The 15,282-nt window shown below is 36.8% G+C and overlaps 1 protein-coding gene across 4 annotated transcripts in view; it reads left to right on the top strand.

The window, feature by feature from the left end:
- The window catches only part of LOC117664724 (uncharacterized), a 127,793-nt gene that overhangs the window by 49,937 nt on the left and 62,574 nt on the right, over nt 1-15,282 (top strand). For all 4 annotated transcript variants that reach the window (XM_034415977.3, XM_034415976.3, XM_034415975.3 and 1 more), the window contains 13 exons: nt 759-902; nt 1,378-1,449; nt 3,457-3,600; nt 4,823-4,894; nt 6,612-6,752; nt 7,526-7,597; nt 7,683-7,826; nt 8,376-8,447; nt 10,233-10,337; nt 11,092-11,160; nt 12,171-12,284; nt 12,814-12,885; nt 13,511-13,615. In XM_034415977.3, coding sequence (XP_034271868.2) covers nt 759-902; nt 1,378-1,449; nt 3,457-3,600; nt 4,823-4,894; nt 6,612-6,752; nt 7,526-7,597; nt 7,683-7,826; nt 8,376-8,447; nt 10,233-10,337; nt 11,092-11,160; nt 12,171-12,284; nt 12,814-12,885; nt 13,511-13,615 — 1,326 coding nt within the window. The remainder of the gene's footprint in view (nt 1-758; nt 903-1,377; nt 1,450-3,456; nt 3,601-4,822; nt 4,895-6,611; nt 6,753-7,525; nt 7,598-7,682; nt 7,827-8,375; nt 8,448-10,232; nt 10,338-11,091; nt 11,161-12,170; nt 12,285-12,813; nt 12,886-13,510; nt 13,616-15,282) is intronic.

Below are 15,282 nucleotides of genomic sequence, written 5' to 3'. Positions count from 1 at the left end.
AGTTCAAATAAATCTGAGTTTTTTAGTTAGCAGGTATGTGCAATAAACACTACTTGTTTTAGCGGGCTTTTTCTTCATGTCAGAACCCAGTTAAAGTATTAGGGTTTATATGTAGAGTCCCTAAGTTACTAACTCCACAACATGCCCTTATTTGTATACCCTTATTTCTCCCTAAAATTCCATTAGTTCTTTGCATTCTTTTGAGTTAGGCCTTACTCTGGTTCCTCACTCTGGGCTCATTAGTATTCAGGTTCCATGACTTTAGGGATCTGACCCTATGACCCTGGAATCACTCCTTTCCTCCTTTTATGGAAGTCCAACAAAGGGAGTTAGGATCTGGTTATTGCCATTTCTTCACGTCCCTGACCAAGTAGACTTAGGCCTATAAAATACTGGGGATCTAAGATGGCATCAGATTTTATGTTCATTTTACTACATTCCTCTAGAATTAATCATTTCTCTACTTTCCTCTTGGGATAAGAGAGTAGATATAATGTGGGTGAAATTCCTTTAGGGTATTTGGCTTCTTCTTTATGGTATCTGTGGAGATTCTCGGTCATCCAGGTCACAGTTGTCCCAAAGCTGCTTTTTCAAGAGACTTTCTGGTTTTTCTTTGAAGACATTTTGCTTCTCATCCAAGAAGCTAAATATCTTCAAAGAAAAATTAAAACATCCAGTTGCCTCTTGAAAAAGCACTTTGGGGACTTCTTTATGGTATATTTCCTTGAAACATTGTTCTTTTCCTCATCTTTCTCTAGCTTTACAGCGTGTCATTACCATTGTTGGTAAAATGCATGGTGACCAGCTATATACAAATGAACTGCAGGACACTATAGATAAGTTGGGTCTTCATTTGACAGAGGAAAAAATCCAAGAAATTTTGTATGTTATTGATGTGGATGGTAAGTTGTTTTATTTTTAATAAGGTGGAACTAAGCCCATATTTTGGTTTGGTAAATTCATCAGGCTTCATTAGGAAAAATATTATAGCAAGCTGTGGTGGTGGTTAAGAATATCATGCTATGTATTTTGAAATTCCTTTCCACAAAATCAGTAAAGATTTATATTCGTAGATATTCTTCTAGAACTTGAGGATGTTAACTTTTGACCATGAATATTATTTATTTTTTTAAAAAACCCTCATAGAAAAAACTGCATAGCCACAAATGTGATAAAAACATTATTTTTAATAACAATGTTTAAATAATTACATAGACAGTCCTTTATGAGTTTGAAGAACTGGGCAGGTAAATTTGCCCAAGGCCTCATAACAATTGTTCTTTAACAATCTAACCTTCTCTTATCTAGGAATATTTTTTTATGACCAGACATTTTTGTGATTTAATGGTTTCTTCATGTATCCTCTTTTCCTACCAGCTGATGGAACTGTAAATCTAAAAGACTTTCTGATGACTCTTCCTAAGATGCATTACTTCAGGGACTCTTTAGGTGAGGTTCCTAAAAACAGCCATTACTTTTGGTAGGAGATGAACATTTGTCTCTCAGAATGTAAAAAAAAAAAACCTACTGTCAAGGTCTTTGAAAGTGGGTATCTTCAAACAGAATCTTTTGCACCATTGAACAGAATCTACTAAAAAAAATAGCATTGGGCTATGGAAAATTCAACAGAAAAATAATAAGCATCTCAGAAGAGTAGGTAGAAAACAAGGTAGTTACATTTTTTTTTTAAAAAAGGACAGAATAAATTTACATCTGGAAACCTTACATTGGTAAAAGATTTGTAATAAAGTACCTATTGTACCTGGACAATTTTCAGCCAGAAATTTGCAATGTGATGTCTATAAGTAAATGGTGGTTTATTTAAGTAGCTTCAATTCATTGATCAAGTGTTGCCCTTTAATGTCTTATGAGATTTCAGGCAAAAATGATAAACATTTGTCAATTGCATATCTAGCTTTCCACACATACATATATAGTACTTGGCATGTGATTTAATTGTCAGTTTTTAATCTTCTGATGATTTCTTTCATCCATTTAATTCATACAAACATAGCCTAAGTGTAATTAAATCACAGTCAATCCTTAGTGACCACATAAACAGACCTTCCCCAGGATGGTTTGTTTTCAGTCTGGCCCTGTGGATCACCCCCAAAATGGGTGCATGACTATTCTAATTGAGTGAGTCCAACTACCTTGCTACTTGTCATTCAGTTTTGTCCTTTTTTTCCCATCATTATGGACTTCCCAAGGGAGCTGGGTCTTTCCATAATGCATCCACAATGTAATAATTAGAGCCTAGTGATTTGCACCTGAAGTTAGAAATCTAGATTGGTTTGTTTCTATGATAGATTTGTTTTCCTATCTGTCCATAGTATTCTCTCACAACTAAAAGTGTCAATATTGTTATATCCTGCTTTTTAACATTCTTTTCCATAGAATATTACAGAGGAAAAACATTAACAGCATGATTCTGATTTTTAAAAGTATAGATACATCACAGGATCCAAACGCCTTTTCCAAGCCTTCATTGCTACCCTACCTTATGTTAGACTGTAGTATGCTGTATTTCTTGACTTCTGATTCCTATACTGTTGATACTTGATCTTAAAAGGCAAAAACTTACTACCACTTTAGTGTCTTCGTTGTCCATTCTAAGCCATAGCTGTAGCAGAAAATTTCCTTTTATATTTAGCAAATTCACCTCAAAGTCACCAGTTCACATAGGGAAATTTTATTTTAAGATTACCTTTTGGGAAAATTATTTCTAGACAACAGTGGCATGATCTATTTTTGCAAGACAGAATTATAAAAACATTAAAATTGAACTATATATTTTAACAGTTTCCAAAGTATAATTTCAGATTATCTGAAATGCAGATTATCTGCATATCTCAAATTATCTGAAATAAATTCTTCTTATGAATCTTCTCACTTTTAAAAAATATAGTTTTTTTCCCCATTTTCACTGCTTCACATTTTTACACCCTAACCATATTTTACTGAATTTATTTCTAAGTTCCAAAGCAATGTCATTTCTTCAGAAATTAAAAATGTGGAAATCACAGCTAAGAGTAATGGAATATCAGCAGGGAGGAAATTCAGGTATTTAGCATAATAACAATAATTTTTATCTCCTTGCAAAGGCAAGGAGAGATATGACCAAGTACCAGGAAGAACATTTCATATAAAAAATAGTTCAGCTGAAAAGGGGTTTTATTATTTTCTTCTCTTTATTCTTTTTGTTTTATCACTCTTTGTCCTAAAATTCAGTACACCTTGTAATTAAGTGGGCAGTTATGACACACAGGGGCTTGTTATGTTTTGTTTGTTTAGAAATGCAAACTTTGTAATGAGTTTGAATGGTAGAACTGGAATGTTGCCATTTGTAAATATGTTTGAATCAGAGGTCTTTGTGACCTTGTGCAATTTCCATTTCAGACATCATTCAAAGTACTTTGGTTTTCTTCAGTTTGTACTTGATCTTTCTTATGATAGCATTTCAGTCTGCTGTTGTGGCCTTCAGCAAGATAAAGGATGGGACTGTTGATCCTGGAGAATTGGAGTCCATTTTAGACTTTCTGGGAGTTAAATTGGACATTGCAGAGTTCCAAAATGCATTGAAGGGTACTTCCATACCTGGTGAGTCTGCACTTCTTACTCATTCATTCTATATCCTCCAACTATCCCAAATGGGCAAAGAAATAAATTCACGTTAAAATTTTGTAGCATTCAGTTCAGTGGTGGGTTTCAAAAATTTTTACTACCGGTTCTGTGGATGTTGCTTGGTGGGTGTGGCATGGCTTGGTGGGCGTGGCAGGGGAAGGATACTGTAAAATCTCCATTCCCATCCTACTCCAGGGGAAGGTTACTGCAAAACCCCCATTTCCTCCCAATCAGCTGGAACTTGGGAAGCAGAGAATAGATGGGGGCAGGGCCAGTCAGAATTTTTACTACTGGTTCTCGAAACTACTCAGAATTTCCGCTACTGGTTCTCCAGAACTGGTCAGAACCTGCTGAAACCTATCTCTAATTCAGTTTAAGCAAAGCTGTGAAATGCTGATTAAAGCCTCCCTATAGCAAAAATATAGAAGAAGGTAGGCAATAACAAGGTCCCAGCAGTTAAAGTTAAACCACATGGCACAAAATGTAGCAAATATTACATTTCCCAGAATAAAGTTCCTAGAAAACCTTACATAACCAAATTTTCTAAATGTTAGAAGACATCCTTATTTAATTTCAATTGTTGTGACTGTTCCATTTCAAATGTCCAAAAATAAATCTCTGGGCACCCTTCAGATTTCAGAATCAACTCCAGAAAATTCCAGCCATCATTGCCCATTGCTGAGAATTTGGGGAATTTAAGTCCACATACAGAATTTTTGGAGAACATCTATTTTGGGAGACGGTGGCCAAGTATTACTCTGATAAATCAGCCAGTAGTTTAAAGGGGTCATTTTCAGTAGCTTATGTTTCGAAACAAACCTATTTAGAGTTTCCAAACATTCCCACCATAGTTTATCCATTTAACCCAATTTTTTAGGATCACATAAACACTGACTCATAAATGTATCACTTGAGCTATGTTTGCACACCATGTTAGCCTAAAACGTTATTGGCTAGTTCTTGTTTATAGTTGGCATGTAAACCCAGCCTCTTGGATCCTGTGTTTCAATCTCTTGCTTGTTAATCTCAAGATATATGTGGCCTCTCCCATGTTCTGGATTATGATTAGCAATTTTTTAAAAGTTTGAGAAATTATCCGGGGATTATATTATAGGGTGCAACAAAAGGTTAGCTGTGAAGTTAGCTCTGCATTAGCATTGTTGGTCTCTTTCAAGCATAGAAAAACTTGCTTTTTCAGGAACTGGAAAGTTCGGTTTCAAGGACTTCTTAGTCAATGTGACAGCGAATGAACGCTTTTCTGAAAACTCACGTAAGTGGAAGCCATTATGGGCTCTGCAAGTAATTAGTGAGAAGAGTCAAATGCACACACATAGTCAAAAGCAGGCAAGCAAACAATAAAATGAACTGTCAAAAGATCACATAGTTCTGTATGCAGTAGGTAGTTGACTCCAACATATAGAAGTATATTATACAGCAACTATTCCTCTATCAAAGCAAAAAAATCAACTATGTTGGTATGAAGGGTGGAAATCAAAAATCCAGAGAATAGATGTGTGTGTGTGTGTGTGTGTGTGTGTGTGTGTGTGCAAGTTTTGGTGTATTCGGGTCTTTTCCCGTGTAAAATTGAGAGTATCTTGGCAACATTTCGACGAGGTCCCACCAGGCTGGTGTCTTCGGCTTCGTGCTTGTGCGAGGAAAGCATGATCGGAGCTGCCGTCTCTCTATAAATACTGGTGGGGAGGTGTGGGGTGCTGGCTTTGTTGCTGTGAGCGGGTCGGTTGCCTGTGTTGTTACCTTTTGATGAGTTGATGTTTGCAGATTAGTCAGCTGTTTCGTAACATCCTGTGTGGGTGACGTCCTTGATATGTGCCCATTAGTCTTTTGTGTTTTAACAACCTGGGTAATGGGCTGTGTGTTAACATCCTGAGTTTTAGTGTTGTGATTATCCTGAGTTTTTTGCTGTAATGTCCTGAGCAGATGGCTGTGATGCCACATCCCGGGCTTTGGTTTGGCTACGAGCTTGAGGTCTTGCCATGTTGGTTGAAGATCAGGATAGAAGTTGGAAGGGATAGAAATGGCTTGCTTTTGAATCAGGTATACCAATTCACTTGTTTAGATGTAGTGAAAGTCTCCCATCATAGAATTGCTCATGTGAATTAAGGAGTGATATTAGATTACACTAGCAATGTTTCAAAGCTTGTTAGGAAGAAAAAAACCAAATAATTTTATTTTCCCATTTTCTAAAAACCTAAATTCTGCTGCTAAAATTAAAGTGGTTTCCACTTTGTATGAGAAAATAGATTCCTTGTTTGTGAAATACAGAAGATTCTTACATGGGCAAGCTTTATGTTTACAAAGCTGGAAATAATTTAAACCATTTACTAAGTTAAATTCAATAGATTGTTGGTAATAAGAAGAAATACACTCTCAACAAATATGCAATCATCCTGTGTGTAATCTTGTTGTTGAACAGTTAAATATAGTAACATTGATGACCTTCAATATACAGTAAAACTCTTATTGGCTTTTCAGATCTCATTGACAATCTGTAGTGTATCATTCCAGGCTAGCCATTTTATAGATGGTGCTGCAGGCAGAAAAAGCAGGACTATTCACAAAATAAGGCGCATGGTGGCTCATGTAGTTAGAAAGCTGGGTTGATAATTTACAAGCCTGGGTTTGAGACCCGAGAGCTGCTGAATGATGGGATGAGCTCCTATCATTCACTCCAGCTCCTGACCTAACAGTTCAAAAGTGTGCAATCACAAGAGATAGATACCACTTTGATAGGCACACTAACAAGGACATGAAAGAAGCTCCAACCAGGCATTCCCCCAGGCAATGGTGATGTCACTGTCTAATCCTTTCAACCTGGAAGCGCCTCAGTGCTTTCAAACCAAGTGTGATGCAATCAGAGTGCAAAGTATCTACTAGCAGCAATGCATAGATGCACGAATCATGTGAGAAGCAAACAAAGTTTTTACCTATTTTTGAAATTAATTAAGCAACTTTTCTATTTCCAACAGTCCATGGCACCTATAGTATTCTCTGCAGAATGCATAAAGATAAAGTTGAGATTTCTCAGATAAAAGATGTGCTGGCTGCTATTGGCATCACCTTAACCAAGGAGCAAATGATGGAGGCCCTGAAGAACATGACAGTAGATAGTAAGGACTTACTCTAGTCACATGTTTGTGGTCTACATATTTGATTTTTTCTGATAAAGTATTAGAACCATTCTTTTTGAATTTCTATGACCACAGATTTTAAAATAATAAAGTTTTGGATAGTTTTCTCCCAACATATTCTCAAGCATCCTAAACACGACACTCCACAAAACATGGAACAATGTTTAATACTTTTTGGCATTATTTAAACTAAGTTCTTAGGAACCAAATTATGTTATTTGCACATTTTCAGTTCCTGATAAATTTTTCTATGTGTGTATTTTTGTGTCAGCTGTTTAGAGTACTGAACATTTCTAGTGCTCAAACATAATACAAATCAAGCTGTGTTTTCTATGAGTAATTATGTGTTCAAAATATAAACCAAACACCATTCTTCTCTGAGTAACTGTGAAATGTCAGGGCAACTGAAAATTTAGTTTTCTAGGTCACCTGTACCTTTCCTACACCTGAAACAAATAGGACACAAAGCTGTGCAGTGAATCATGGGTTGGATATTTATGGTGGGAAGCAAGCATTTAAAATAAAATCTTGCTCCAGTGGTAATTAGGTGTCAGTTAAGTAACTATACTATTAACTCATTTGTCCTATCCCTATCTGAACTTTATCTAGATTCATGTTTCTCAATCTTGGCAGCTGGAAATTGTTAATGTTTTTGTTGGTTAGTGACTGATATAAAATTGGGTGCATGTATAAATGTCTATGTATTACTTTTGATTTCTCTTTTCTCTGATAAGATTTGCTTTCCCTTGCAGGTGATGGGATGGTAAATTTGAAAGAATTTATGAAGAAGTTATCTCTCACACAGCAATACTCTTCAGCTGCAGGTAAGAACATCCCTTTTCATCAATCTTACATGTTTCATTGTAGATTGTTGCCTTTGGATGCGTCAGTGTGGTACTTCTTTTTTAGACATGGAAAAAGCAGTGAAAACATTGAAGGACATCAGACAAGATAAAATAGAATATGAAGAGCTGGATTCCATCATGCAAGCTCTTGGCCTTCAGTTATCTCAAGATGAAATCCAGAAAGCACTGAACTATGTTACCACAAATGGTAAGACTTTTCTAGAATAGTTGGTATTATACACACACACACACACACACACACACACACACACACACACCTTTAATTTAGTAACAGATTCAAGAACTAAACCTGTGTCATATTAAATAATATCTAACATTCTTGTGTCTGTTTTAATCTATTTTACTTTCAAAGCACTAGAAGAACATAAAGATTCTCTTGAATGAAATTCAACTTCTAATGGTTACTCAAAATGTCCATGTAGTTTTCTTTGCAACAACATGGAAAGGTTACTTTTTCCCAGTCTTTGTTTAACTTTGAGCATTAAAATGCCCTGGTCATCTCCATTCAGGTTCAATCTTGCTTAGCTTTTTTACTCAGCATATTGGCCAAGTGGTACCACTTTCTGTGACATTATAAATAAAGGGGAAGAAAAACTGTTCAGATGAACTTTTTTCTGACAATGAATTGATGATCTATTTTGCAACATACTTAAACGATTAAACTATTAATTGATATACAATATTACTGTGTTGCCTACTTTCAATAATTTTCATTAATTTGTTTACTTCCTTGCAGCTGATGGGACATTGAGTATGAAAGATTTTATGTTTGCACTGACCAACAATCGAAGATTTTCTGAAGCTGATAGTAAGTGTCAAACAAGCTGTGGGTCTGGTTACAATTTTAGTTCTCATTAATTATTGATTGAAAAAGATTACAAACATTTTTCTCGATGTTCCTTTTGCGTTTCAAATAAATCCTTCCTATATTTGCAAATTGTGATTTAAAATTAGTAACATTTTCAATTATGAATGGAGGCAGGTTCCAAGCTGATTATGGTGAGGATGACAATGTTATCCAATCAATCGTGTCTGGCTCTTGACAATTCTATGGGCAGGTCTCTCCACATCTTCCAGTCTTGCCTTACTTCTTTGAATTGGTTCTATGCTCTGGCTGGTGTGATCTTCGATGGTGGTTTCAAGCTAAACATGGGGAAATTACACTGAGGAAGACAGAGTAACCCCTCCCATTCTGGGAGTAAAACTGATTCCAGAAGGGCACAATGATGGTGGCACCTTTTCTGATTGATGGTAGCTTCTGCTAAAATCACCTCCACACAAGCAAATGGCCCTGCATGAGACAATTTACTTTCATACTTGAAAGCTGTTATGGCTTTAATACTAAATACTAAATACTAAACATTCTTGAGCTATAAAAATGGGAGTATTTGAGGATAAAAACAAGGAATTAGATCATGGATCAATAGAATTAGGGTTGTGGAGAGATTGATAAAGAATTGAGATCTAGGGAAAATTTTCAAAGTAGATTATATACTGAAAATCCTTTCTCTGTAGCCACAACTGAGAGGATATACTCTTTAAGTAGAAAAACCCTATTTTTTAATGTAGTTCTATTAAGTTTCATAAGATCTTGACCTTTCATTTCAAAGCACTAAAGAACATTGTCAATTCTACACACTTAAATAATAATTTGATGTTACTCTTTCTTTTATACTTAATGAAGCAAATTATAGAAGTGTTAAGGACACTTCTGCATGAGGATATTGCAGCTCCAGTCTGAAAGCCATACCAAATTTCTGTATCCCTACAGTTCTTCTGCTGTAGGGATAGAGAAGTTTGATGTGGCTTTCTTCTACTGTAGGGAAACCAGATTTCCAGCTCAACTGCAATGTAAATGACCCAACTACAAAGCTAGATATTGAAGGTCCTCTTTCCCTATTAGAGGGAATACTCACTCCTTCTCCCAGCTTCTGACGTTCAGCTCTTTTAAACAGAATGCTTGATAGATGACTTTACAGCAAATCCTTATTAGCCTAGACTAAACAAATAGAATAGAAATTGAGAAGCATTCTGTTAATTTCTTTTTTCTCTTCAACAGACTGGCAAAATACCCTGAAACTGACCATTCTTCCTTCCCCTTTGTGTACTATGAGGGTGAGAGAACTCCAATAATTTTCACTCCTTGTTCTCAGCCATTTAGGTCAGCAGGAAGTAAAGATGATAGGAGTCCTTGTTTAGTGACTGTCTTGTACAGCAACCATTCACAATTACAACAGTGATGAAAAAGAAACTTTGCAACCAATCCTCACATTTATGACCTACCAGGTCTGTAAAACAAATGAATGCCAGAGTAAGCTCATAAACACAATCATGGTTCCAATTAGGGACTGCTTTGTTTAACATCTGAGTTAGCAATTGTGGTTGCTAAAGAAAGACTACCTGTAGAAGCAATTTCTCTGTTTCTGAGTGTTTCAGGATTGAAAATGGTGATGGTATGGAAGTGTCATAAATGAATATACCTATTTGATTATAAATACTTGAACATAGCTGAATATTCTTTATTCATGCTGTTCTCCTCCTCCTCTTCCTCCTCCTTCTCCTCCTCCTCCTCCTCCTCTTCTTTCTTTTACAGGAAATAGGGTCCCCATTAAAAACCTGAATTCCATTTTGAAAACCATGGGGATTAGTTTAACAGAGGAGGAAATGAAGAAAGCATTTGAGCAAGTTACAGTTGATGGTAAGAACTGCAAGGATGTATATTTAGGTGACAAGAGAGTAGAAAGTAGCAAGGGAGGCCAGAAGCTCGTGAACATTAAGCAGGAAGAACTGGGAGTTTAGAACAAAATACCTCATAGGCAAGACAATGCTCCCACATTCATCAGAACCGTTGGTGTTTACAACATTTTTGGAGGCTTGGCCATCAAACTGACCTTCTTATTATTAATATTTGTTTAATTTAAAGGGCATAAAATAGTTTCTCAAAACACATTCAGTACCTTGTCTTATGGATAACCTTGGAAACCTATTTATGTTATTCCCAAATGTTCTTTAAAGCACTAAGAAATAGGTGAACTCAAAACAATCTTCCCCAATCTGATGACTTCCAGATGTATTAGAATTACAACATTCTAAATTCTCACTAAAAATTTGGGATATTATAGGTCAAGCACATTGGGGGGAACCTGGTTGCATGATTTTTAAATCAGATGTAGGTTAGTTAGTTTTAATCAGGGTTGCTTATAGTGGGTCTCTTTCCACATGTGTCTTTTTTCTGTGTCCCAAGACCAGAGTGCAATAAAGCATCCCTCTCTGATCATCCAATACTGTTGCATATAATAATAATGCCTTGCTTTGGAAGTGGTGTTTCCTCTTTCTTAATTGTCCCTTTTTAAAATGTTAGTGTTTGTTAATGTAAGAATAATGATTAAAATGTATTTCCCATTTATTGTGTTCAGTTCTTCTCATTTGTCATTTCTGTAATCTTAAATTAGATGGAATGGTAAACCTGAATGAATTCACAAGGAATCTTAGAGTCTTGCAGGAGTTATCTCGACCTAAGGGTGAGTGGTGGCTTGGATACAAAACTAGCACTGGTGATGTTACCTAACTGGGTAATGAAATGTCTGCAAGAAAACCACCAGGCTCAGAGAGTAGCAAGGACTCCACACAGTGGTGGGTTTCCACCAGTTCACTCAGTTCGGGCGAACTGGTAATGGCGGCGATGGGAGGCTCTGGCCACCCGCCCAGACGTCATCATGGATGCTCTGCGCATGCGCAGAAATGACACGTGCGAGCAAAGTGAGCACGTGCACACACGCGCTCCTGATTCCAAACCGGTAGTGAAGGTAAGTGGAACCCACTACTGACTCCACAGATATAAGAATTATTTCTTTAATTGCCAAATTTAGAAGGAGCTATACACTATTTTAAAAAGTAAGCTTAATAAGACAAGGAAAATACCTATATAAAAGTCCAGAAAATAAAACAGAGTATCCTGTAAATTCCTATAAGAGGTTTACTGTTACCGCCATGCCTAAGAAGAAAGCCAGGTTTTCAAAAAGCATTTTAAACATAATCAGGAGAGAGGAAGATCACTGGAGAGAGTCTGTTCCAAAAAATTGTACTCTACTAGAAAAGGCCTGTTTATTGGATTTTAATAGATGACATTATTTAATTGATGGGGCCTGGAACATGCCTACATAGAAATTATTAGTGTTAAACAGTCAATCTGGCCTTGCACTACAAAGGATTTTATATGTGGTAATCACATCTTGCTACACCTTGAAGTGTTACCTGAGGTCATTTGACAAACAGTGTAGTCTCTAGAGCAGCCTCCCAATTCTAGAACAAGCAAAACCAACACATCTGTGCAAGAACCTCTGGGCCATAACTGCCATCTGCCAATTGCTCTTCAAGCAAAAGCTGCAAATAACCCAATTGCTCATTGGTCCTGCATGGGGAAGTGCTACCCTGTCCAGAACTAAAGAAGGATAAGGGAGGGAACATATCTATGTTGGGTGATTAATTTTCTGAAAAATGTGTCCTTCAGCCAATTTATTTCAATCTTTAGCTGACACAGAAGAAAAAGTTGCTGTGGAAGATATAGAGTCTCTTTTGTCCAACATGGGAATGCAGTTAACCAAAGAGCAGCTCCAAGAAGCATTGAAGAATGTGACTGTGGATGGTGAGTAGGAAAAGAGATAAATAAAATAAAATAATAAAATAAAACAAAACAAAATATCTTGTCTTACATGAATCTGCTTAGCCTGTAACATGCTGTAGAGATTTTCCTCTGAGTCTTCCTCTCTTCAAGCCAGGCTAGTATTTCCAAAACGTAGATATTTAGTTGCTGCTCCTATTTTGTGTAATTCCTTTCTGACTCAGTTTTATCTAGTCGTAGTACAATCTTCAGACATAAGGAGAGAAAGTCTTTTCTCCAGACTCTTGCTAATAAGCCCTTAGTCTTCTGATTGAGTTAAATCAGAATGTTATGTTTTTTTAATTGAGATTGTAAATGTGCATTATGTTTCAATTACTTTTGATAGCTACTTTGACTGGTAAAATATTAATATCTATCACTTTAATGAAATTTAATTATTAATATATATTTAATAATTTAAATGCAATTAAGCTGATTTACAAAATGTTGCACTCAATTCTTCCGCCTGCATTTGCTGCCTACATGGTAAACTTACTTTTAAATGCCTCTGTAGAAAATGAAAAGGTGAAGATGAATGAACTGATTGAGAGTGTGGTTAAGACCCAGAGACAATCCCAAGCAGAGAGTAAGTGAATTTCCATGGCTTTATTAAAATTCTTCAAGCATGCTGGCAATATTTGGGGAAAAAAAACAGTTGGGCCTGATGGGGTTGAAAAAAGAGGCAGCAATTAGAAGATAAGGAGATAAAACTACAGTAACACATGAATTAGTGGCCTCAGCAAAAGGCAGTCTGCTTGAAACTAGGGGCTGTGTTTTGATATTTTGATTTTGTGGGAATATAGAATATTGTAATAGAAACAGAATTCAGCTTCTTGAGATGTTTTTTTACATTTAGATGTTACAATGATGATATTGGCAATAGCGATTTGCTAATCTTTGCTGATTTTTTAAAAATCAAGGTTGGGACTGAACATAAAACTATAGGGCAAAAGAGTGAGACATATGTTGTTTGCTCATTCAATGAGTTTGAATAAATTAAGCAAAATAGTAAAAATTCACCAATAATGTCAAATGAAGAAAAAGTATGCATATTTATAAAACTTGTATACAATCTAGATTTCTACTTTTAAGAGATTGCTTGTCTGATTTTTGGTATGGAAGACTTCAAAGTTACCTTATGAGTTTTGCTATCTATATATGGAATGCCAAAATTCTGGGAATATTTGCTGATTATTATTGTTTTTTCTCAGTGGATCTGATTCATGTCAATAATCTGGATAATGCCCTAATCAATATGGGCATTTACCTAACAGATGATGAAATCAAGGAAGTTCTGAATTCTACAACTCCAGATGGTGAGTCTTTTAGATACTCTGTATTAGTTTTATTAAGAGTCATTTATGATTGGATTGTGTTAAATTAGACAAATCTTTGGCTCCTTCCCTATGAAACATGTTGTTGGAGTCACTGAAAGTGAGTGGGGCAGCCATATAAATTTTTATAAATAAATAAATAAACCAAATTTTTAAACTTTAGTCACTCAACATGCCAAAGAAAACTCTTCTATTTTAACAATTTAGACTAAAGTTAAAAATGGCAGATAACTAAAAAGAAATAACTGAAGTCAAGTATGGTAGTGAAAGAGTTACGAACCTAATAGCTAGGGGAAAAACATTGTGGTGCCTACCTTCCCTTGGTGCCCTAAGTACAGGCTCGTTTTGCTGAATGGCTGAGTAAACATTCTGAAAGAAGGATTCAGATTCTAATAGGAGCTTGGAAAGGAAGGCCAATGGAACTCTCTGATGAGCACAGATACACTAACCATATAATCTATATGCAGTAGTCCTCAATTTCTGACAAGTGGGAGCAGAATTTCCATTGTTGTTAAGTGAGTCATGCCTAATTTTACAACCTTTTTGCCACAGTTGTTAAAAGAAATCACTGCAGTTGTTAAGTGAGTCTTTCAATCGTTAAGCAAATCTGACTTTCCCCATTGACTTTACTTGTCAGAAGCTGGCCAAGAAGATCACAAATGGTGATCATGTGATCCTCTGGGATGCTGCAACCATTGTAAATGCATGCTGGTTGCCAAGCAACGAAATTTTGTTTACGTGACTGCGGGCATGCTGTAATGGACATAAGTGCAAGGATCTGTTAAGTCACTTTTTTCAATGCCATTGTAACTTTGAATGGTCACTAAATGAATAGTTCTGAGTCAAGGCTACCTGTACTTGTTTTCATAAAGGGAAGGAATATATATTTTAAACACTACACTGCAGAGGTGGGTTTCAGCAGGTTCTGACCAGTTCTGGAAAACCGGTAGCGGAAATTTTGAGTAGTTCAGAGAACCGGTAGTAAAAATTCTGCCTGGCCCCACCCCCATCTATTCTCTGCCTCCCAAGTCCCAGCTGATCGGGAGGAAATGGGGATTTTGCAGTATCCTTCCCCTGGAGTGGGGAGGGAATGGAGATTTTACAGTATCCTTCTCCTGCCATGCCCACCAAGCCACGCCCACCCACCAAGCCACACCCACAGAACCGGTAGTAAAAAATTTTGAAACCCATCACTGCTACACTGTGTATACACTCCTTCTGGCTAGTAGGCTGAGAGTTCTCTGTGCTAACCTTTAGACTTGGAAGGAAAAATACAGGTAGCCCTCGAGTTACGAATGAAATGGAGCCTGCCCATTCCATTCGTGCCTTGAGGATTCCTGGGAGTGAATCTTATACCTTGAATAAGATAACTCCCTGCTTTCGCCCACGCATTCGCTAATTTAATGCGTGGGCGAATGCACAGTTTGTTAAGTGCACATGAGGTGTCTCAGGGTGGGGAAAGCCATGGTGGGGGGCTAGTGATGGAAAAGGCCTCGAAGGCCTCCCCAACCTACTAAGATACCTCATGCTTCCCACTCCCTGCCGCGCTGGACTCACTTACCTTGCAAAGTAAACACTTACCTGTCTCCTCTCTGCCGCAGTTTCTTTCACTTTGCGGGAGAGAAGAGTTGATGGAAGCTTCTGGGTGG

Source organism: Pantherophis guttatus, chromosome 4 (assembly GCF_059756535.1).
Source record: "Pantherophis guttatus breed Tessera chromosome 4, ASM5975653v1, whole genome shotgun sequence".
NCBI lineage: Eukaryota > Metazoa > Chordata > Lepidosauria > Squamata > Colubridae > Pantherophis > Pantherophis guttatus.
Note: the sequence above shows the minus strand (reverse complement) of the source record. Positions and strands in the feature narration are given on the sequence as shown.